The sequence below is a fragment of the Erinaceus europaeus genome, chromosome 1 (genome assembly GCF_950295315.1).
Source record: "Erinaceus europaeus chromosome 1, mEriEur2.1, whole genome shotgun sequence".
Taxonomy (NCBI): Eukaryota; Metazoa; Chordata; class Mammalia; order Eulipotyphla; family Erinaceidae; genus Erinaceus; species Erinaceus europaeus.
In genome coordinates, this window is record NC_080162.1 from 57,043,455 (window position 1) to 57,068,763 (window position 25,309).

General features: G+C 38.1%; 1 protein-coding gene across 1 annotated transcript in view; it reads right to left on the reverse strand.

Moving 5' to 3' along the window:
* The window catches only part of PCSK2 (proprotein convertase subtilisin/kexin type 2), a 266,200-nt gene that overhangs the window by 219,118 nt on the left and 21,773 nt on the right, over positions 1–25,309 (reverse strand). The window contains exon 2 of the mRNA XM_007525724.3: positions 11,080–11,184. Coding sequence (XP_007525786.1) covers positions 11,080–11,184 — 105 coding nt within the window. The remainder of the gene's footprint in view (positions 1–11,079; positions 11,185–25,309) is intronic.

Genomic DNA, 25,309 nt, shown 5'->3' on the forward strand with positions numbered 1-25,309 from the left:
GGAGGGGAAAGACAGAGGGGGAGAGAAAGACACCTACAGACCTGCTTCCCAGCTTGTGAAGCGACTCCCTTGCAGGTGGGGAACTGGGGGCTTGAACCAGGATCCTTCCCCACACCTATGGACATCTAATCTTTGATAAGGGGGCCCAAAGTATTAAATGGAAAAAGGAGGCTATCTTTAATAAATGGTGCCGGGAAAACTGGGTTGTAACATGCAGAAGAATGAAATTGAACCACTATATCTCACCAGAACCAAAAATCAACTCCAAATGGATCAAAGACCTAGATGTCAGACCAGAAACAATCAAATAATTAGAGGAAAACATTGGTAAAACAGTTTCCCACCTACACCTCAAGGACATCTTTGATGAATCGAACCAGGATCCTTCTGCTGGTCCTTGCGCTTTGCACAACCTCTTACTTCTTAAGGGATGAAGTAATGGCATGTTTGAGAACAACTTGGAACTTTTAGTCAGCTGTAGGAGAACAGCTAAACTGACTTACAATGTTAATAGATAAATACATTTAAAAATATTGTGAGTCCAGTTCTTCTTGATACCAGTAGTTGAAACTGAGTTGTCTAGTTACCAGAAATATTTGATTTGAAAGGCACAGGAAACGAGAATCAAATTCACTGAAAACATCTGAAAGGACCAGAAGATTTCAGTCTGAAAAGTGTTCAGTGGCATGAAAACTATCTTTGGCTATTTTAAGGGTTCCTACATAAAGAAATTATTTGGTCCCAGAAAGCAGAACCTAGATTACAAACTGACTCTTAAAAGAGATATTTTTGAAGTTACGTTACAGAAGGAATTTTATGGGTACTAACTTAGCAAATCGTGAAGTCAGAAGCTATTTATAGAGGTGTCTTGCCAGATGCTGGGTCAATCTGTCTTGTGAGACTAAAGAGCAGGGGTTGAAAAATGGCCATAAATCACATTTTCCTAGTTGACATATTATTTTTAGTTTTAAAGTATGTTGAATCTGCATTTTAGTAACATTTTGTCAAATCTCAGTGATTTTGCACAAAAGTTGTTACTTTATTATTTTCTTCAAAAATTGGGAGACCTAGCAAGTATTATCCTCAGTTTTTTATATAACAAATCAGTGATGAAAAGGATCTGTTTCTTCCTTTTGACAAGATATGTATTCCATGGTTGTCCATATTCCCCAGCACTCCATTTTAATTCCATCTAAAGGCAGAATGAATTATTGTCATCTGTCTTGTTTCTTAAGTTACCACCTTATTTATTCCCAAACCCCAATGTATCAACTGATCCTATGGACATTCAGTTTAGGGTCCTGTTTGAACACACCACTTTACTGGGTTGGAGAATAAGACTTGTTTAAGCAACCTAGGTGCCTAGATGAGAAAGTTGTGGTATATATATATATATAGTGGAATACTGCTTAGCTGTTAAGAATAGTAAATTCACTTTCTTCACTTCATCTTGGATGGAGCTTGGAAGAATCATATTAAGTGAGATAGATAATCCAGAAAGAGAAGGATGAATATGGGATGATCTCACTCACAGACAGAAGCTGAGGAATGAGGACAGAGAGGGGAAGTACAATGTAGTACTTGGACTGTTTGGTGTATTGCTTTCAAGTTAAGGACTCTTGTGGGAGGAGGGCTTTCAGGTTCACCGTATGGGGGTTAGAGTGGGGAACAGTCCCTGGGTGATGGGAGCAGTGTGAAACTGTACTCTTACTAATTTATAGTCTTATAAATCACTATTAATTCAAATAAGCCCATGAAAATACATTGAGTATTTAAGTTCTGTAACTGAGTATATATTTGTTTAGTCTAAGCATTTAATGTATCAAATTTGTAAACTGATTGAATTCAAGACTTAGGCTTAAACTGTTTAAGCAATTCTAAATATGTTTGCTTTTTTCTTATAAAAAAAAGACTTGTTTCAAAATCAATAGTTTTGAAACTTGAACCAAGGTACTGCTCTTGTATATGTGATGCAGAGGATCAAATCTGGGGCTTGATACATGTAAGTCCTATACTATCATTGAGCCACCTCCCTTACTGTCTTTTTTCCTGTTCTTTCTCCTCCTCCTCTTCCTTCTTTCTTTTTCTTTCTTTTTTTTTTTTTTTTTACATTTAGCTACTTACTTTTTGAGAGGAAGTTTAAATTTTTTTTACTTGAAACAGTCCACTTCTCTATACCCACTTTGTCAGATGAAATCTTAATACCAAGGAGATACTATCTTTGAATTTGATAAATAATGTCTTCCTCATTTAATAGCTCCTCAAAGCACAGACACAATTTTCATTTTCTAATGTGTTTGAAAAACACAGGATTTGAAATCCTTTTCTAAGAAGATGGAGATAGTAATATATGTGGTAATCCTTCCAAATATTTTAAAGTACTGATTTAAAGCAAAATCTGATTCTCTGGCGATAATTATGATGTCCCAAGAAATGATCACAAACTAGTGGGATTGTCTGAATATCAGTAATGATTTTGACATTAGCCAATTAAGAAACATCAGATTTTCCATTTTGAAGAACACTGAGTCCATACTCCTTACTATAAGCATCAAATTAAACTGAGGAATAGGAGATTAAGTGATTTGTTCAAGGTCACAAACTAAATGGTGTCAGAGATTATTGGATTATAAGAACACAATAATTAATTCAAATTGCACTCTTTCTATCATACTTACTTTCTTCCTGATAGACAATTATTTGTTTCTCTTTTCATCTGTCCTTTAGCAAGACTTACTCATGTCATTTCTCTGAGGTGTCCTCACAATTAGCAGTCATTAAGCAATTCTTTACTAGGGTGGAACTATTCTCACTATTCAAAGAAAATGAAAAATGGAAAACTATTTTGTTTTACCTGTTTTTCCCCAGGAAATCAGTTTTTTATTGTTAAATAAGACTTTTTTTTGCCACAGAGAAGATGGAAAACAGTATTTTTTAGTATAGATAGTAGGGCTGTTTTTCAGAATGCATCTGATTTCCTAACTGTTGTTTATTTACTTCTAGACTTGATTTCAAACTTATCCCCTCTGCAACAAACCAAATTCCCAGAACATTGTTTTAAGAAAATTCAGTAACTGCAGATATACCTACTTTAAACACTTGTTTATGTCACCATTAAGAGAAATTGATAGTCTTCTTCAGTTAAACATTGAATACATTTTGTATGAGAAATTTCCTTCCTTCCTTCCTTCCTTCCTTCCTTCCTTCCTTCCTTCCTTCCTTCCTTCCTTCCTTCCTTCCTTCCTCCCATGCTCCCTTCCTCCCTTCTTCCCTTCCTCCCTTCTTTCTTTTTGCTACCAGGGTTATCACTGAGGATTGGTGTCTACACTAAGAATCCACTGCTATCAGCTGCCATTAAAAAAAAAAAATTGACAGGACAGTGAGAAATTGAGAGGCAGGGGAGTTAGAAATGAAGACAGAAAGACACCTGCAGACCTACTTCACTGATCATGAAGTTGTTCCCCTGTAGTTGGGGAGTGGGAGCTCGAACATGGGTTCTTGTACATGGTGAAATGTGCATTTAACCCAGTATGCTACCACCTGGTACCCAGGAAATTAGTTTCTAGAGGCATTTAAATCTTAAAAGGAAATTATTTTAAGAATTCTATTTTTAAAAAATTCATTAATATGTTATCTGGATATATTTCAACAATTTGGTAGTGAACATGCTGTGAAAACCTAAAACTTTCAGAAGAGGAATAAAATAGCACTCCCAAGGCAATGATGTAAATCAAAGTTTCCTCAAAAATTAAAGTTAATCGAATTGATAGCTGAGATGAGGAATGTAAGGTATGAAGTAAAATAATTTACATGAATATGAAACCTACATCTATGATTTCCACTGTTTCCTGTTCATATCTAGCAGTTCTCAATTTATAGTATCTGTAACAGATGGCATTGGCATGTTGGATAAAGCATATGAGTGTACCTTGGACTTGAAACAATTCCTGACAAGCTAGATCCAGTTATAGAAAATATAGTTTAGAGTACATGAAAGGCTTGTATTAGAAATCAAAGAGACCAGCAAAACACAGAAAATATTCGAGGATGAACCCTTCCAATGTAAAAAGAAATCACTTTAACTGGGTGATTGTGGCATTGTGTTGCCAGCTCCCAACTCTACTTATTTGACTCTGCTTATAGAACATATCTTCAAGGATGTAAATGACAAATGTTCTTTTGGTTTTTCTTTAAAATTGATTATTCTGAACAATTGTGACCAAATCCACTAAAGGACCCCCCATATTTGCTGCTGAAACTTTCGTGCACCTTTTATAATTGATCATCTGGAGCCATTTAAATTCAAATGGCTCTATATTCCAAAAGTTCTTTACTATGTTGTGCATGATATAAAAACATACTGGAGAGAGTTTAGCATCAGTGTGTAATTCTTATGTTGAATTGTGTTTTAATGTGGATTTAAACCTACATGGCTTTCTCTCAGTCTTTGGATTATGACAGAGAAGGGAAGCAGTTAGGGGAGGGAGTCAACAAATCGTACAACTGTAACTGTGATAATGGGTGCCATGTGGAACCATACTAATGTTATGATCTTGTAAACTATTATTAGACAAATGATAAAAATAATTTTTAGAAAATATCTGTCCTAAAATGTTATCAAGACAGGAATCTGACTTACACACTTTTGAATTATGCAATAATATAATTTCTATATTATATAAAATTATACAAACCCATGAATTAAAATCAAGTTTGACTATAAACCCAAAGAAAAGTAGCTTAATCTCCAAAAAAAAAATGAAATCAAAGCTGTATTGATTTAATCCAGATAACATACATCCACCTCTATCTTCTGGGCCTTTTTCATCCATTATTCCCCCTTACATACTCCCTCAACTTCAGATCTGTTATCCAAATCTGAGGCTTGGTTTTATATTGGTTTTGTCTGTTCCCTTGCTTTGCAACTCTTGCTTTAATATTTGTTTTTGGCACCATCCTTGGCTCTCTAAAAATCATGTGAATTCCTAAATGACAAAGGCAGTATGGATGACTTATTTTCAGTTTGAGGTGATTCTGAATGGGCTCATGGATAGAACCTAGTCAAGAGAAAGCCTTAAATAGAAGCTTGAAATTTTCAGCTCCATCTCCTGTTCCTCAGAGGTGGGGGATGGGCTATAAATTCAGCTATAACTAATCACACTTCTGTGAGGTAACTTCCATGAGACTTCAAAAGGAGGGAGCAAGAAGTTTTCCCAGGTGGATGGGCAAATGTGCATTGGAAGATGTTGGGTTGCATCACGGGGGAGAGAGAAGAGACCAGGAATTTATGGTGGAGTGGGAACGCAAATCTTTATTCACGCAGGCGCCCTAGAATTGGGTGTGGGCACAGCTGTTCAGGCCACATTGAGCTAGCAAAATGGCTGCCTCCCACTATGCCCAACAACCCTTCTCCAGTTTGGGTCGCAGAAGAGAAAAGAGCAAAGAGAGCGAAAGGAGGAGGAGAGAGGCAAAAGGCATGATGGGAAGGTGGAAGCGTCCTTAGCAACTGTTGCAATGGTTTTAACTGAATTAGCAATACCCTGAGGGGATAACGTGGTGGATATCTGATACACTTGCATGGAAATATAGTGGTTTGTGAACCCTGCCAATGTTTGACCACATCTGCACAATTTCCCAACAGTAAGGGTCAAAACCTTAACTGTACAGGAACAGAATCTCTTGTGTCTGACCTTACCCTGCATATCTTTTCATATGACTGTTCATTTGAATTCTTTATCATAGTCTCCAATAAGATAGCTAATGCTAACTTATCCAAAGGATATGAAAAAGCTAGTTTGAGGGGGTATATGCACCTTATATTCATAGCTGCATTATATACGGTAGCCAAAAAGTAGAAGCAACCTAAATGGCTATTGACAGATGACTGGCTAAAGAAATTATGTGATATATACTTCACGGAATAATACCCAGCAATCACAAAAGAAGATATTGTGTCCTTTGGGATAGACCTGGAGATGATTATTCTTACTGAAATAAGTAAAGAGATGAGATTAACAGATGACTTTACTTATTTATGGTACCCAGAGAACCAGAAACACATGAACTTGCAAAACCAAAACAAAAAGAGAAATAAACAAACTGTTTCTAAGGTTTTTGTGAGAACTATGATGGTTATCATTGGGAGGGTGGGAGCACAGAGCTTTGGTGGTGGGTGTGATGTGGAACAAGCCACCATTAATAACAAAAAAATGATTTGGAAAAAAATAATAATAAGCTAGCAAATGTTAAGTAGGTGTTTCCGTAGTTCTGTGATAGGGGGAGAACTGCATGTTTGGTGATCTGAAGTGTTAGAATGCAAGTGTTCTATGTGAGTAGTACAGATGTTCCATAGGTGCGGAAGACTTAGTTTTCCTAATATACCATCCATTCATCTGACAGTAATTCACCATATCTACATTGTACTCAGAAATGTACTCTGCAAAGATACCCAGAAATAAAACAAAATGTATGATTTTTTTATTATGTAAATGATATCACTCAGAATTCTTCTAATTCTCTTAGCAGAAAGAACTAGGAGGGCAAGAAAATGCCTCTAACATATTTAACATTAAAATATACTCTCTAATTATTGTTTTGAATATCAGTAAACAAACAGACAAACAATAACATCCTTTGCCCTAATAAGAAGCATATAACATTCCAACATTTCCCTTATTCTTAGCTAGACATAAAAAATAGTTGTGGAATGGTGCTCATTTACCCTTGAAATTTCTGTTCTGAAGCTAAGAAATAACTGAAAGCAAGCTTGATCCTTTATATTCTCTCCCTATATTTCCTGAGTTAGTAGCAGATCTTGGTTGCTTTCTTTGAGAAGCTGCCACCAAGGTAGGTGCAACCCTGAAATACTGTAGCAACTCATATCTCTTTCTCTTGTCAACACCAAGATCTCATGTATGTGTGATTACACGCACACCGATAGAGAGGGGAAGACAGACAGAGATAGATATACAGAAAGACACTGCAGCATGGGAGCTTCCCTCACTGTTGTGGTAGACGCATATGGTTCGAGGGTTCAAAATTAGGATGTATATACGACAAGACATGCACCCTGCACAAGTGCTAACTACTGCCACAATCTTCTTTCTCCTACAAGCATGGCTCCTTCTGTTTTGTATTCACTTTCACAAGTGGAGGAACACAGAATGAGAGAGACCAGGAAGTAATGCGGAGACAAGAGGTAGGAGGAGGAATCTGGGGCTGCAAGCATAATTACAGTTAGGGGGTATATGAAACAACATATATTAAGATTTTCTAAAAAAAAAAACACAGAGCACTGATAATCTCTGGCTTATGGTGGTGCTGGAATTAAACACAGAACCTCTCGTACCTCAGACATGAAATTTTGTTGCATTATCAATGCCCATATCTTCCCAGCCTATGTTTCAGAGGATTATAACTTACTCTTAAGCTCTTGGTTCGTATAGTGTAACTTGTGATGTCTATGTTACAGATAAGAAGACTGACTTGACTGCCCTTTCTTTTTAAAGATTTATTTATTTATTCATTACTTAATAGGGTAGAAAGAAGTTGAGAGGGAGGAAGGAGATGGACAGAAAGAGAGGAAGAGAGATACCTACATCACGGCTTCACCACTTGTGAAGCTTTTCCCTTGCAGGTAGGCGTTGGGAGGTTTTGAACTTGGGTCCTTGAGCATTTGAACATTATAACATGTGTGCTCAACTTGGTGTGCCGCTATCTGACCCCCTTGATTGTCCTTTCTGGCTATTGTGTTCTTCCCCTGTCTTCCATATAGTTTTATTTCCTTTTCTACTTGGCGACATATTTGAATGTACATGAGAATCTAAAAATTGAGGTATACTTTTGTTGAGGTATCAGTAGTCTTTTAGTTTAAGGAAAGTTAAGTCCACAGGACAGAGTCATCATGTTACTATCCTTGCACTTACTATAGTCAATGTTTACCTTCTATTGTTGGCTGCATATAAATGTCAAAATTAGATGACCACAAGAAGAACATGCAGGAAATACTCAGAGACCTTAATCTAATATTTTGGTAGTCATTGCTAGCCATTCTTGTCTTTTGCAAAGAATATGAGCTTTATTTCCTCTCCTAGAATGAGTTTATTATTGACAACAGGCCTGGTATTTATCCTTGACAAGAAGACTGAAAAAAGGTACAGGAGACTTCGGATCTTTAGTTTCCTTGCTAGCTGATGCTGAAATCATAGGCAAGGTAGGTGGCTGCAGAAAGAGCCAGATGGCTAGTATGACACATGGTGGTCAGTGGAAAGGGATCCTTTTGATGCAAATAGATGATACTTTGAAGATAAGAATATGTAACTAGAATCACCAGTGAGTATCTTCTCTCTTGTTCTTCAACCCATCTTCTTTTCTTCTGCTTTTAAGTTATTCTATTAACACATTTCAAGACCGAACATTTGAAAGATCTAGTAAGTGCAAAACACAAGAAAATCTTAACCTAATGGCCTGAAACATCTTTCTGAAGGAAGCCATAGTTTCTTATTTTCTGATTTATTTTTTCCTAGTCCAAGCCTTTTAAGCACCTCTTCTCTTCTGTCTCAAGTTCCTTTATGTGTTTCTCTCTGAGTGATCTTGAACAACACAAATGAGGAAAAGTCGATGAAAGTTTTAATAAATTACACAAACCAAAGGGAAATGACTGATCATAAAGAGTAACGTAATAGGGCAGGACTAAAATAGAAGGAAAACAGTGTCACAGTTTGTCACTGTGGTCACAAGACTAGTGTAGCCTTTTCCACTTTTTCACAAATAAGACAGGCGGGACCCCTCCCCACAGGCTTCCCAAAGGCACTGCAGGCACTCAGTCCACACAGCTGAGTCTTTAGGTTGTGATGCCAGTTTCTACAACAGGACCTTTAAGAATCCTTGGCATTGACTGGCAGCACAAACAACGCAGATCTTATTGTGAGAGCAAATGTAAAGTGTAACTTCTCAGAGTAGAGTTTCCACACCAGGGAATATGGGATCCCCTGGGTTGAAGAGTGAAAGGAAAATCGCCTGTGGTTTATCAGCTGGTAATCTGCCGGGGAGCCTGTTTCATTTGAATTCCTAATTAAAGCCCAAATTAAACCCAGTCAAATGTTCACATGAAAAAAACCCCACAAGGATGAGTTTCCAGATTTGCATCAGCTCAAACAGGGTCTCCGGTGTAAATCCCTAACTAAATGTCTGACCCTCTTTATATCTGTTTCCTCCAGGAATCCTGCTCAGACATTATATAGCCTTCAATGCACAAGAAGAAACTGGCTTGGATTTTAATTTCCTTCTTCATGAATTGTGTAAGAGAAATGTAAATCTACTCAATCGTAGTGTGTGAGGATGGTGAAAGAGGTTGGGAGAGGGAAGATGCAGTAAAGAAAGATCAAAATTACTATGCTGAAAACACTGGTCAAGGAGCTGCTTTTTGGCTAAAATGATCATTTTTAGTTGTAGGAAGGTTGAATTTAAGCTTCAAGGGGTGGGGTGAGTGAGGGGTGTGGAAGGGAAAGAAATGAGACCCGGAGTCTAAGAACAAGATAGAAATTGGAAGCTATAGAATGGGGATAATGAGCATCAGGAAGTTGGTTGAGGCATAGGCTTAAACTAGATCACTATGAGAAACTACAAAGTGACTTAGATGACCCCATGCTGCAGTCAAACACAGTTACTGAGAAGTCTATTGGCTATTGTGAAATGGTCACTTCTGTCCCCTTCATTATCCCACTCACAATATGAAGTATGGCACCCTTCTCAGGGCATATGGATCCCTATGTGGAAATCTCCCATAGAAATGTCTCATTTAAGTAAGTGACAGTCTTCTCATTAATTACAAGCTAAAGCATGTTCCTGGACAAATAGTTTTCACACAACAATGCAAGAGAAGATTGTATAATTCTGGGATTCCCGTTTACTCTTCCCCATCTTTTTATCCTAAGATGTGTTATAGGTGATGTGTTATGTGACACAAGGGCTTCATGCATGTATCACTGTACCCTTCCTGGGCCAAATTTTTTCATTCCACTTCTTTCTTTCTTTCTTTTTTAAAATACTTTTTATTCCCTTTTGTTGCCCTTGTTGTTTTATTGTTGTTGTAGTTATTATTGCTGTTGTTATTGATATCGTCATTGTTGAATAGGACAGAGAGAAATGGAGAGAGGAGGGGAAGAAAGAGAGGTGGAGAGAAAGGTAGACACCTGCAGACCTGCTTCACCGCTTGTGAATCACTCCCCTGCAGGTGGGGCTTGAACTGGGATCCTTACACCAGTCCTTGTGTTTTGAGCCACCTGCACTTAACCTGCTGTGCTACAGCCCGAATCCCAATTCCATTTATTTCTGATAGAAAGACACCATGGCACTAGAGTCCACTGGTGCCCTGCTAATCTCCATGAGGTACAGGCTATGTGCATTGCAAGGTACATATCTCATTGGTAATCTATCTTCCAGCACTAATAAAAGTATTTTTCCTAATGAAGCATACTTATTGGTGACAGTACAAGTGCAAATGGTTTACAAGTCTGCATTGTAAACTCAAAGCAGAAACTCATGTCTGAAATATTCTGTGTGAATACCCTTATTTGATTTTTACACAATTACAGAATGTCTTCATCTTTGGAAATCACTAGATTCTCCTAACTTATATATATATTTTTCTTAATTTAGATAAGTAGCACTGTTTTAAATCTTCCATGCTTGATAATTGAAATAAAAAGCATTTTCAAAAGAAGATTCATTTATTTGAAAGAAAGGGGGGAGAGAGAGAGAGAGAGAAAGAGAGAGAGACAGGGAGATTTGAGGTTTTGCTTGAGAGTATAGCCTTTTATCTACCATACTATTTCTCAGGTAGCTTTTTTTATGCACAAGATAGTGAGTGTTGTATCACCAACCCAATTTTGTCAAGAATCCATTTGCCCTATTGCAATATATTGAATTCTAATATATTGAAACTTCTGTCTACCTGCTTCTTCCAACACACACACACACACACACACACACACACACACACACACACACACACACACTCCCTCAGTGTGTTCAGTTACAGCAACTGAGACTGGAAGGTGGCTTTCTGTGAACACTCACCCTGGGGTCTCTCTCCAGCTGTTGTTTGTGGTATAAGCTGCGTCTTCTCTTGGCCTTTGCAATGCCATTGTGATAAAAGTGGTATAGGTCTTCAGTGAAGGGGAGCTGTGGAGAGTCAGACATGATGCATGGTTAGTAATCACATACTTAAAAATAATTCTGGGCTATAAAATATCTCAAGTAGAGCATACACTTTACTATGCACAAAGACACAGGCTCAGCTCCCACCCCCACATGGGAGCACCTGTGCAGGGCAAGCTTTATGAATAGTGAAACAGTGCTGTGGGGTGTCTCCTCTCTCTGTCTCTCTCTTTCTGACTTTCATCCTTATTCTAAAAAAAAAAAAAGTTTTCCAGGAGTGGTGGTGGCATGTAGGTGTGAAACCCTAGTGCTGGGAGGTAAGAGGGAAAAAAAAATTAGCTTTTAAGAGAAAGACTAAAAGAACAGTTGTTTGCAGCTCTTAACCTGACCAATTAATTTAATTGAATCCTTGAGAATTAATGACAGGATCAAGTCTATTTTTCTGGAGAGATGAGACATGTTTTTCATTAGATTCTCAAAAAGGTCCCTGAACTAAAGAGTTTCACTATTAGAAGAATTTGCTACATGTAATATGAGGTCAAGATCCCCAGAATGCTCTCCCCTCACTTGACCAGGCTTCACTTCCCACCTCAGAACAACTGAATTTAATTATGACACAAATTTTATGGGAGGACTCCATGTTCCGAAAATAAAATCATACAATTCAATTAGCAGTACATAGTTGTTGGTCTGCTTCTAAATTCTGCTTCTAAGACCCCTTCTGTTGCATTGCTTGACACTGTGGTCTATTTACATAATCATTGTTTTGTTTGCACTAGTTTAATCCCCACTGGTTCACTGCCCCCTCTCCTAGTCACATCCTGGTTTCCACCATTTAATCCCCACTGGTTTGAGTGTTTTTTCCTTCTCCCCACTCCCTATCCTAGGTACATCCTCTTATGACCTGACACTTCCACCTCAGGAGATATAAAGGACAGGGCTTTCTAATGAAGAGAGATTAGATTAGCTAGCTTGCACTGCATTCCTAATCAATAAAGATTGAACCGCGTCCCACTCAGCCATGAGTCCCTGGTCATCTCTCTCCTGCCCACAAAGCTAGACCAGCACATAGTAGAGAGGAGGGTATGGATAATTTAAAATGGAGGTCTGGTAGTGCAGTGGCACAAAGAGCAAGAACCAGAATAAGGATCCTGTTCCAGCCCCTGGCTCCCCATCTGCACAAGCAGTGAAGCAGGTCTGCAGCTGTCTATCTTTCTCTCCCTCTCTATGACTTCCCCTCCTCTCTCCGACTTCCCCTCCTCTCTCCATTTCTCTCTGTCCTATCCAACAATGACATCAACAACTACAACAATAAAACAACAAAGGCAACAAAAGGGAATAAATAAATATAAAATGGAGGTCTGAGTGGTCAGGTAGCTGACAGACAGCAAGGGGGGGGTCCAGAGGGTTTCTTTATAGCAGTCCTTCTCAAATAGGATTGGTTCAATGCCCAAAATCGCACATATTTTTGCCTCTTTTTTAAAAAGACTTTTTAATTTTTAATTAACAAATTAATTAATTATTGGATAGAGACAGAGAAATTGATAGGGGAGGGGGAGATAGAGAGACACCTATAGCCCTGCTTCACTACCCATGAAGCTTTCCCTCTGCAGGGACTTGACCCTGGGTCCTTGTGCACTGTAATGTGTGTGTTTAACCAGCTGCACCACCATCTGGCCCCATTGCCTCTTATTTATTTATTTTTATTTTAACTGGAGCATTGTTCAGCTCTTGTTTATAAAGGCGCTGGGGATCGAACCTGGGTACGTCAGTTTCCCAGGCATGATAGCTTGTTCTCCCACTTAGACCATATGTTAGATGGTTGTCATTAAAATCACCTATTAATTTTAATTTAGACAGGGCTTTCACACGGTCAAGTTTATCTGTTCTCTTCTTTTGCACATTTGTTTATGTTGACAGCCTGCTGCTTCATCTCAAAGGCTCCATGTACACATTCAGATCTGACAGAATCACTGCAACATCAGTAATATAATACTACCGAAACCTTTTAGATTATGTTAGTTTCCACTGAGACTTTAGAAGAAAAAGGAAGGGCATGTAGATGTTTTGAAAGTAAGGGTTAGCGGTAGACAACATAACAGTTGTATAGAGACTCTTATACCTGAGGCTCCAAAGTCCCAGGTTCAGTCTCCTGCACCACTAGAGCTGAGCAGTACTCAAGAAAATATAAACAATAAAGTAAAATAACATTCACATTTCTCTCTCTCTTTTTTTTTTACATTATTGTTTTTGTAGTTTTGGATTTAGTAGGATATATGTATATGTATTGCCCCCTGGGTTATTGCTGGAATGCAGTGGCTGCACTACATAGTAGGCTATATTTTTGTTTGCTCCAGTCTTCTAGCGTTTGCCCTTCTTCCGTAGCCAGTCAACAGCGTCAGGTTGAGCCTGATGTAAAGTTTCGAGACCTCCTTTGAATCTGGAGAGGTGGCAGTCGTTGACTATGTGGGTCATAGTCTGTCTGTAGCCGCAGGGGCAGTTCGGGTCGTCTCTGGCTCCCCAGCGGTGGAACATAGCGGCGCACCGGCCATGGCCTGTTCGATAGCGATTGAGGAGGGCCCAATCATAACGTGCTAGGTCAAAGCTGGGTTGACTTGCAGGGGTCTGTGATGAGGTGTTTGTTCTTTACCTCAGCTGACTGCCAACTCTGTTTCCAAGAGTCTGGAACAGAGAAGTTCAGTGTAGGCATAGGGGACCAGATTGGGTGACGAGACGTCAAGTGTTGGACAGGGTGGGCGAAGATATCCGCGTATATTGGCAGGTCCGGTTGAGCGTAGACGTGGGAAATGAACTTAGATGATTTGCTCCAGTTTTACTTATTTTCAAAAATAAACTTTTATTTCCTCAGTGATAACTTATGTCAGTTTTAGAGTTCTTTATTTGCATGCACTTAAACGCAAACACACACACACCACATTTATCATATTACATTATTAGACAAAATGATCTTCCACTTGTCACTCCTATCTTGTCAAAAGCATCCATTTCAAATTATTTTTTGACAACTGTATAGTATTCAATTTCATGGGGTATGTCCTGATGCCTTTTAATTATTGCTATATATTAAGATGCTTAAATTTTATATTTAATAATAGGATAGTTTGTATAGGTAAGAGAAAACTTTAGTAATGATTGACTAGTAATTTCTAAAATATCACTATTATGTAAAGGAACTTAGACAAAAAAATGTCAAATTAACCTCATCAGAGCTCTGGAAATTAAAAACAAACAAAAACCAAACAACAACAACAACAAACAATGACTTGCAGAAATCTGAGAAATATTTGTTCATGAAAGTCAGCTGAATCTTTGTAACAGCAAGTTACAATATTTAAACTTACTCTATTCCTATCCACTTTCCTTCAGCTTTCAAGATAGATATAGTCTGAAAATAAACAGTCCTGCAGTCATAGTCATTATACAAGCCAATAGCCAAACAGATCCTGTAAACCAAGCACAGACTTGGTTTAGAGCTTTTCAAAAGATAACTGTCTGGAACCTACTTCAGAACTACCATTCATCTGGATACTTGTTAATTTATTTATCTCCAAATCATTTTATTGGGGGAAATAGTAGTTCACAGGGCAGTTGTTGACACATGGGTACAATTTCTTTTCTATTAATTTTATGAGTGATTTAAAAATTATGAGGCAATAGGGGTATAACTTCACACCGTTCCCACCACCAGACTTCTATGTACCCATTCCCTACATTAGAAACTGCAGTAGGTGGGAGTTGGGCGGTAGCGCAGTGAGTTAAGCACACTTGATGTGAAGCCCAAAGACTGCCATAAGGATCCTGGTTGGAACCCTGGCTACCCACATGCAGGGGGGCTGTTTCATAGGCGGTGAAACTGGTCTGCAGGTGTCTCTCCCTCTCTTTGTCTTCCCCTCCTCTCTCCATTTCTCTCTGTCTTATCCAACAACAACAACAACAACATCAATAATAACTACAACAATAAAACAACAAGGGCAACAAAAGGGAATAAATAAATATTAAAAAATAAAAAAGAAAGAAACTGCAGTAGGTACAATTTCTTATCTTCAGTCTGCACATCACTCTTATAATCAATCCAAGCCCTTCTTCACTATCATGCACTGAGTCCCAAATGCCCGGTTTATCCCTACCATGTTACCCTAGATCAGAGTCCTTTGCTTTGACGCAATACGTGACACCTCATCCAAGCTTCACTTTGTTTCTCTTCTTGTTTCTTAAGTTCTATCTATAAGAGAGATCATCTGGCATTTGTCTTTCTCCATCTGACTTATCTCACTTAATTCCTTCAAGTTTTGTCCAAGGTATGGAAAAAGAGACTTCATCATTTCTTACAGTAATTAGTATTATATTGTGTATAGATACCACAGCTTTCATAACTACTCATCTGCCACTGGACATCTGGGTTGCTTCCAGACTTGGGTTATTACAAGTTTTTGCTATAAACATAAATGTACATAGATCTCTTTGGATAGGTATTTTATTATTATTATTCTTTGGATAGACTTATTCAGGATCATAGGATATGCCCATTTCTAGTGTCCTTTTCTTTTAATTTTTAAATTATCTTTACTTATTTATTGGATAAAGACAGCCATAAATTGAGAGGGAAGGGGTGATAGAGAGGGAGAGACACCTGCAACACTGTTTCACTTCCTCTTCCTACAGGCAGGACTAGGGGCTTGAACCCAGGTCCTTGCATATTGTAACACATGCTCAACCAGGTGTACCACCACCAGCCCTTTCTTTTCTTTTTTTAAATAAGAATTTGATGTTATATTTACTTTTTTTAAAAAAATATTTGATTTATTAATTAATGAGAAAGATAGGAGAGAGAGAGGAAAACAGCTACCTCTCTGAGTACATGTGCTGCCAGGGATTGAACTCAGGTCATTTAGAAGGCAGCAGATAGGTGCAGATCTGTAAATAAAACCAGGAAATGTACATGTTGAGAAGGCCCTAAATGTTCAATTATGGTTGGCAATAATATTAGTTATGTCTGTCAACTGGTGTCACCAGCAAGGAGTTCCTCCTGTAAGAATCCTCAAGGCACATCTATTCATAGGGAAAGGAGGGAGGGCCTGGCACCACAGAAACAGATACTGGATGAACTTCAAAGGCATAGCAGGCTTGGCTAGGGGTCTCGTGTATGATTACAAATCTTAAAGAACGTTGCAGCTTTTCCATTTTAGCACTTGCTCTTTAAGAACTATATTTTTTCCAGAGACAATTAAGCACATACATGTTCTTGAATGTTTTTCTCCCTTTTTATTCTGTTGATTATTCACAACAATGTTAAGATCTGATCTAAAGTAGTGAGAGGTGGAATGGGTTGAGAATGAGAAGAGAAGTAGTGGGAAGAAAATGTATGTGTGCTAACCTTTGGCTCTGGAGACCTGTGCTTCAAAAACACTGGCAGGTTATAAGAACTTGGGCATAGCAACATGTGCACTTCACCAGATGCATGACCACCTAACGCTCCCTTCACCTCCCAACCCCTAATCCAATTTCTATCTGGAAAAAGTCACCACACAGCAGTGAGGCTCCAGAAACGCCAACATAAACAAAGATGACGCTTCAAGAGCATAAGGTGATGAGGAAACAAAAGTGAAAGATCAAAATGCATGAAAGACAGCGATAGTGTATTGACGAGTGGGGGGTACCTGGAGGGTCCCGCACAGAAAAGGGGAGTGGTGACAGGTGTGGCTTAGAAAGGTGGACGTGGGCCTTGGGTGTTAAAAGCCAGACCTATGGGAGTGGCTCTGACTTTCCATCTGTCCAGGTCATCATATGACTATGAACTCTGCTCTTCTCTCTCTGTCTCTCTGTCTCTGTCTCTGTCTCTCTCTCTCTCTCTGTGTGTGTGTGTGTGTGTGTGTGTGTGTGTATCTTATACTCTCTCTCTCGGCCTAACATGTGAATGTTTTTAATTTTCCTAAATAAAGATTAAAATTCCCGAAAAAAAAGAACTTGGGGGTATTAGTTCCTATGTTGGAAGATACATTGAACATGAGAAGTTTTAACACTAGAAAGAAAATTTGAAGTTATTCAAGCACCACTTGATATTGGAGGAACATTGCTCTCTGTTTTACCAGTTTTTTTTAGAAATTAAATAGGAATGGAGGCAGAAAGGAAATGTTTCTTATAGTGGAATTCTAATTAATAAATGTAGATGTAATATGGAAATACAATACACCATGAAGCAAATGCCATAGTTATAACTGTGTCATTTCCAATAGGGTGAAAGAATGGTGTTTATGTACACTGCTATTTGTTTGTAGTCATATAAATCACTATTCAGTTAATATGAGAGGAGAAAAATTGATTGAATGTCTCAAACTTTTTAATTCACACACCATAGGCTGAGTCTTTGATAGGTTGACTCTCTTAAAAGCTTAGACCAGGGAGAACAGAAGCAACCAGTGGCACAGCTATATACAAATAATGTCAAAGGACATAAATTATGGTGATGTTGTGTATGATACAGAAAATCCAAACAAAGGGATTTTTCAAAGTTAACCCAATTGCCAAAGAATATGATTATAGCAATAACTATCTATTGCCTTCTTAAATCCTTAAGACGGCAGGAACCTCCTGTTTCCTCTATAGAGCCTACATTTCCCCCAGTCCTGGGACCTCTAGGGTGAGGCTCACTTTCCTTCATGCTTCTCTCAATTCATACCAAATGATATTGCATCCACCGACTCCAACCTAATCAATACAATGAGTACCACCTCAGCATGTTTCACTTCAGACTGTGTCCAGAGACATCAGACATGGAATGTCAACCCTTCACCTTCATTACTCGGGTGAGACCTTTCCTTTCATAGGATTCTCTAATTCCATTCCAGGTGGTTCACTTCCTAACAAAGTCCCAAACCTAGATATTGACCAAGTCCCACAAGATACAGCATATGTTCACATGTATCCTTAAATTAGGGCAAAATATATACCTGAAAACAAAAGTACACAATAGTCTGCATTGAGTCAGTATAAAGTTCCTAATGAAATAGTGTCTACTTACCCTTCTCACCTACTTCCTATTATACTTCCCTCACTCACTCCAAAGCTAACCTTAGCAAAGCAAGGACTACAAAAGTTGAATAAGGGAAAGAGACTGGCATACTTTCACAATGACTCTTTAGTTACTATATGGCTACCCCATCAGCAGGGGCCCTAGCTGGGGAATCCTGAGATCCCAACATTACCAGTTATCCCTATTAGGAACAACACAATAGACCCTTTTGTAGGCCCCCAAAGGACTTTGCCCTCAACTTGAATCAACAGTGGTAGAGAGGATGGACAACATACTCTATGCTCCACCTGAGGAAGATGGGTTCTGAAATCGGGACAGCTTGGAACATTCCTACTCATGACCACATAATGTGAGCTCAGATCTACAGGGATGCAGAGGACACATAGGCTCCTAAGCTGAATATGGGCCCCAGATCACATCAAATTGATGGGGTTTACAGTCACCAATATTTATACCCCTTTCCCATATTTGGGAGCTACTCTCTTCCCTGATCCAGCTTTCTGGTCCTTTTTCCAGCCATGACATCATTTCCCCAGACAATAACTTGGATCCATTTGCATATCAGATTTCAGGCTCAGGCAAACAAACAAACCCCAAAACTAGTATAGTCACAGGCCCTTTGGAATATAACTAAAATATTGCTACTAGCTATTTACAAAATGGAGACCCCCCCCAACTCTTCATTTGCACTATTCCAGCCTTTAGGTTCATGATTAGTCAACTACTTGTTTGACTTTATATGTTATCTCTTTTTAGCCACCAGTTCCAGATGCTACCATGATGCCAGCTAGACTTCCCTGGGCAGATGACCCCATCAATGTGTCCTGGAGCCCTGTTTCCCCAGAGCCCTGCCCCACTAGGAAAAGAGGGAGACAGGCTGGGAGTATGGATCAACCTGTCAATGCCCATGTTCAGCAGGGAAGCAATTATAGAAGCCAGACCTTCCATGTTCTGTACCCCATAATGACCCTGGGTCCATACTCCCAGAGGGATAAGGAATAGGAAAGCTATCAGGGGATGGGATGGGATATGGAGTTCTGGTGGTGGGAATTGTGTGGAGTTGTAACCCTCTTATCCTTTGTTTTCGTCAGTGTTTCCTTTTTATAAATAAAAAAAAGAAAAGAAAAAATATTAGTAAGCAAGATATAGTAAAGTCATCAATTTTCAGTATTTTAAGCATAACGTTTAATGACATTATGCACACTCAGTGTATGTTAAACCAACCTTGCATCCCTGGGATAAACCCCACTTAGTCATGATAAGCAATCTTTTTAATATACTGCTGTATGTGGTTGGCTAGAATTTTATATCTGTCTGTAGTTTTTTTCTTCTTAACAAAAGAAACAACTTTTATTGATCAATATGTATATATTTTATATGTATATAAAAATGAATCAAAAGCATTGAAGTTCTACTATTAATTCTTTAAGAGTTCTACTATTAATTCTTTAAGAGTACTGTTGATTTGGGACTGGCAAGAAAGCTCACTTAAATAGTTCCCTTGCTATGTCGTGTGTGCAACCCAGGTTTGAGCCTAGTCCCCACTGAACTGAAGGAGGGTTCAATACTGTAGTGTCTCTCTCTTCTCTCTATATCTGTATCTGCCTTTTTCTTTTTTTGGCCTCCAAGGTTATTGCTGGGACTTGGTGCCTGCACCACAAATCCACTGCTCCTGGAGGCTATTTTTCTCCCCTTTATTATTATCTGTTTATAAAAAGGGAACACTGATAAAAATAATAGGATAAGAGAGGTACAATACCACAAAATTCCCATTATCAAAACTCCATTTTCTTTTTTTGTTGTGTCCCTGTCTGCTTTTAGTATCAGAGTGATGTTAGCTTTACAGAAGCTGGAAGGGAGTATTCCAGTGTCTACAATCTTCTGGAAGACTTTTAAAAGTAGAGGTATTAGTTCTTCTTGGAAGATTTTGTAGAATTCATTTGTAAAACTATCTGGTCCTGGACTTTTATTCTTGGGAAGGTTTTTGATAACTCTTTCAATTTCGTTGGCAGTGATGGGCCTGCTCACATTATCTAGTTCCTCTTTATTTAATTTTGGAAGTTTGTAGTATCTAGGAAATCGTCCATTTCTTCCAGGTTCTCTAGATTGGTGTCATATAGTTGTTCATAGAAGCCTCGCATGATATGTTGAATTTCTGTGGTGTCTGTTGTGATATCTCCTCTTTCATTTATGATTCGATTTATTTGGGTCTCCTCCCCTTTTTGTTTTGTGAGTCTAGCTAAAGGGTTATCTATTTTGTGCACTCTTTCGACGAACCAACTTGTATTTTCGTTGATCTTTTGAATGGTTTTCTTATTTTCAGTGTTATTTATTTCTGGCCTAACTTTAGTTATTTCTGTCCTTCTGGTTGCCTTAGGGTTCCTTTGTTCTTCTTCTTCTAGGTCTTTAAGGTGTGCAATCAGGTTGTTTATTTGTGCTTTTTCTTGTTTCCTAATGTGTGCTTGATGGCTATGAACTTCCTTCTCAGTACTGCCTTAGCTGTATCCCAAATATTTTGATAGCTTGTGTCTTCATTTTCATTGAACTCTTGAAACATTTTGATTTCTTGTTTATTTCTTCTTAGACCCAGTAGTTGTTAAGTAGTGTACTGTTGAGTTTCCATATTTGAGAATTTTTCTATTTTTTTGTTTATTGTTAAGTGCTATCTTAATTCCACTGTGGTCTGAGAAGATGTTTGCATTATTTCATTGCTTTTGAATTTGCTGATGCTGTCTTTGTGGCCTAACATATGGCCTGTCCTTGAGAATGGCCCATGTGGACTTGAATAGAATTTGCATTCCAGTTTCTTGGGGTAAAGGACTCTGAAAATAGTTATGTGTAATCTTTTCCAGCCCCTGTTCCTCTTGTCTTTGGAGTATAATGCCTCACCACAATGTTTTCTGAGCATCTGATATCAAATCTTCTATCTGAGAGGATCATTCTAAGAGAATGAGACATACCACAGGGAGAGAAAGGCAGGCAGAGGGTCTTGCTATAGTACAAGACCCTTGATGTTTATTCAAATTTGAATAATATGCATGTATTTCTTCAGTAGAATGCTTAACTTAGATATATTGAAAACAACTCTAGGTCTCCAATCTCTCACCTGAGTGTCCAGTAAAACCTCTCATTTTAGTGTTTATTATATATTTAAATATTTTCTTAAGCACACACATGCACACACACACATGCGCACACACATGCACACACACATTCTTTTATACCATTACCTTTTTCTTAAGGCAAAAAATCTGCATCATTCCAGAAAGAAGGAGAAAATGAAGTGAAAGAAAAATTCACAGCAAATTTTCAGCTTGAAGGTTCAGACTGGGTGATAGTATAATAATGTTGCTAACTCAGAGTTTTTTTTTTTTTTTAGAAATTCTCATTATGCCACAAAATTTTATGGATCCCAGTAAAGCTTCTCAGTGTCTCTCTTCCTGCCTTTATTGCCTCCTTTTTTTCCCCACTGATTACTATGAGTCTAAGCTAAAGTGCACATGGAACCTACACATTATCTTTCCTCAAACACAGTGAGCCCCCAGGGACTGACCATGCATGAACAATAAAGGCTATTAAATATGATGGAACACAATGCTTGATTTCATTTAGGCCAAAATCTTTATTTTCACAGACAACCCAGAAGTGAGAGGTTAGTCTAGAATTAGAGCATAAAAGTCTTCAACATTCCAGGTCAACTACGGGAAGGCCAATCATGGACTGTCAATAAAATCAGCCTACCACACTCAGCGGTATACCAGGAAGCCCACCCAGAAGATAAATTACAGAACAGCTTTACATTGTGTGAAGGCACTTACTGGTGCTGTGGGACCTTGTGATTGCATCTCTCCCCAGACAGGAGAGCATGAATGCCAGCATTTTTAGATCTGCTAGATGGAGTAATAAATACAGAAGGGATGCAATTCATTTTTAGTGTGAGGACACCAACCAAGGTGATGCCAATTTCCAGCAGAAAACATCTCAAAGAAGTGATTCAGTGTAGATTCACAGTGTTACAATGTGCCAGCCTTTTGAAAAATATGAATCCAATTACTAATCATAGCAGTTCTGCAAGATGGGAGGTATTTCTGTTTTAAGTCCAAGGAAGTTAGAGGTTCAGAGAAGTTTATTTGAGCACAGGTAGGGATAACTATTACAGTCCATGCTCTCCTTACTACTTTTCACTCTCCATAACTATCTCCCTGACATAGATAAGCTCTGTCTTGAATCAATCAGGGGTTGGTTTCTCCTTGTTACTAACAGCTACTCGGAGACTATTATTAGTTTGCTGAATATATTCAAACAAATGGATCACAGCAACAATTGTGTATGTTTGTGTGTGCATGTGTGCATGTGTGAATGCAGGTAGAGAGAGAGAGAGAGAGTGAAAGAGATCACAGAAAAGAAGCTTCATTCAGCACAATAGGACCTAGGCTTGAACCTGGCTCACAGACATGGCAAGCACACTATCCAGGGGAACTACTTCATAGATCCTCAGCAAGTATGCTGAAACTTATGAATATACAGGTCTGAGTTAGAGAAAGAAAGCAAAGATAAATCACATTTTTCAGCATAGTACTATTAATTAATAGCAAAAAATACATGATTGAATATCTCCAGTTAATCTCAGAAGAACAACTCTGACCTGTAGTCAGGTGGACCGTACATCATAGTAAAGAAATGTTTCTGCCTAATGGGAAGATTACTATATAAGATTAATATACCACTTTATATGTATAAACAGGAATCATAAGAAACTCAAGCTCAAAAATTGAACTAATGACACATTGCCTAAATTCTCCCCTTTCAAAGTTATTCTGGTATGTTAAAAAGAGTATTATTTTAGTAGAGAGACCTTGGACTATAGGTTCCATGTGGGTAATGGCTACATTGCTAAAAATAAAAGTGTATGGCTGGGGGTATGGATTGATCTACTAACATCCATGTTCAGTTAAGAAGCAATTACAGAAGATAGACCTTCTACCTTCTACTTCTGCAAGTGTCTATATTTCTCTCTTGCTTTCTATATTCTTTTCCCTTTCAATTTCTTTCTGTCCTGTAAAGTAAAAGTAAAATAGAAAGAAAATATTTAAGGGGGGGGACAAAGTTGGAAGACTGATACTTCCTAACTTCCAGGTTGACTACAGATTTCAGTAACCAAGATAGTATGACTGATGGAAAAAAGAAACAAACATTTTTTTTTGGTTGATATTGGTGGAATCTAACATATCACCAGAACAGAACAGACAACTCAGAACTAAATCCATGTAGTCAGCTGATCTTTGGCAAGTAAGCAAAGGTAATACAACAGAACAATGAAAATTTCTTCAAAAATAATACTGAAACAACTGAACATAAAGATTAAAATAATCTAGGTGCAGATCTTATACCCTTCACAAAAATCATCTTAAAACAGACCATTCACTTAGATGTAAATAACCTATAAGTTTGACTTCACTAAAATTAAGTTATGCTATATGGAATATAATATTAAAATAATCAGAAATCACAGAGTTGGAGAGAATATCTGCAAAAGATACATGAAGAATAGTTACCAAAATATGCAAAGAACTCTTAAAAACCAACATTCAAATTAAATAATTTAATTTTAAAATGGGACAAAGACCTTAAAAGACATTTAACTGGTAAGATATACATATAGAAAATAAGCATATAAAGAGTATTTCTCCACATTACATGCATTAAGTACTTCAAATTAAAACAACAGTGAGAGATAACATTACATATCTATTGAAATGCCCAAAATTTGGAAGACTGAGAAAGACTGGCGAAATGAATAGCAGCAGAAACTCTCATGCATCTGGAAATTAAAATGTTAACAGCAATTTTGGAAGTCAGTCTGACAGTTTTCTAAGAAACTAAGCATAATGTAAATTTATAATACTGCAACTGCACCCTCAGTATTTACTCAAAGAAGCTATAAATTTCTGTTCACACACACAAAAAAACATGCATGGATATTTATAGCAACTTTGATAATAATTGTTGATATTTGGAAACTGTTAAGATGTTCCTTAGTAAATGAGTGGGTAAAAAAATTCCAGATAGTGGAGTATTACTCTTCCATGAAAAAACTATGAGGGGGCTGGGTGGTAGCACAGCGGGTTAAGTGCACATGGCTGCAAAGCCTGAGGACCGGCATAAAGATCCGGGTTCCAGTCCCCGGCTTCCCACCTGCAGCAGGGGTCACTTCACAAGTGGTGAAGCAGGTCTGCAGGTGTCTTTTTCTTCTCCTCTCTGTCTTCCCCTCCCTTCTCAATTTCTCTCTGTCCTATCCAATAACAATGATGTTAATAACAACAATAATAATAACCACAACAACGATGAAAAAAAAAACAAGGGCAACAAAAGGGGAAAAAATAGCCCCCAGGAGATTCGTGGTGCAGGCACCAAGCCCCAGCAATAACCCTGGAGGCAAAAAAAAAAATGAGTGATCTATGAAAAGACATGGATGAAGCTTAAATATATACAGTTAGTGGAAAAAGTCAGTCTGAAAATATTACATACTGTATATTTCCAACTGTATGACATTTTTGTAAGATGAAATTACACAGTTGGGGCCAGGTAGTGGCTCATCTGGTTGAGTGCACATATTACAATGTGCAAGTGCCTGGGTTCAAGCCCCTAGTCCTCACCTGTAGAAGGAAAGCATTGCAAGTGGTGAAGCAGTGCTGCAGGTGTCTCTCTCCCTCTATATCCCCTATTCCCTCTTAATTTTTGGCTATCTAATTAATAAGTAAAAAATAATTTAAAATTTTTATTAGAAGAACTACATGGTCAATAAAAATTAATGATTGCTAAGGGTTAGGGGAAGGAGAGATGAGCAAACAGGATTTAGAGAATTTGGACTCCCTTCTCAATTTTTAATTGACTCTATCTAATAAATAAATAAATAAGTTAAAAATAAGGGAGGCAGGTGATGGTGCACCTGGTTAAGTGCACACATTACAGTGCATAAAACCTGGGTCCGCGCCCTTGGTTTCCACTTGCAGGGGGAAGCTTCACGAATGATGAAGTAGAGCTGCAGATGTCTCTCTGTCTTTTTCCCTCTCTATCCCCCTTCCCTTCTCATTTTCT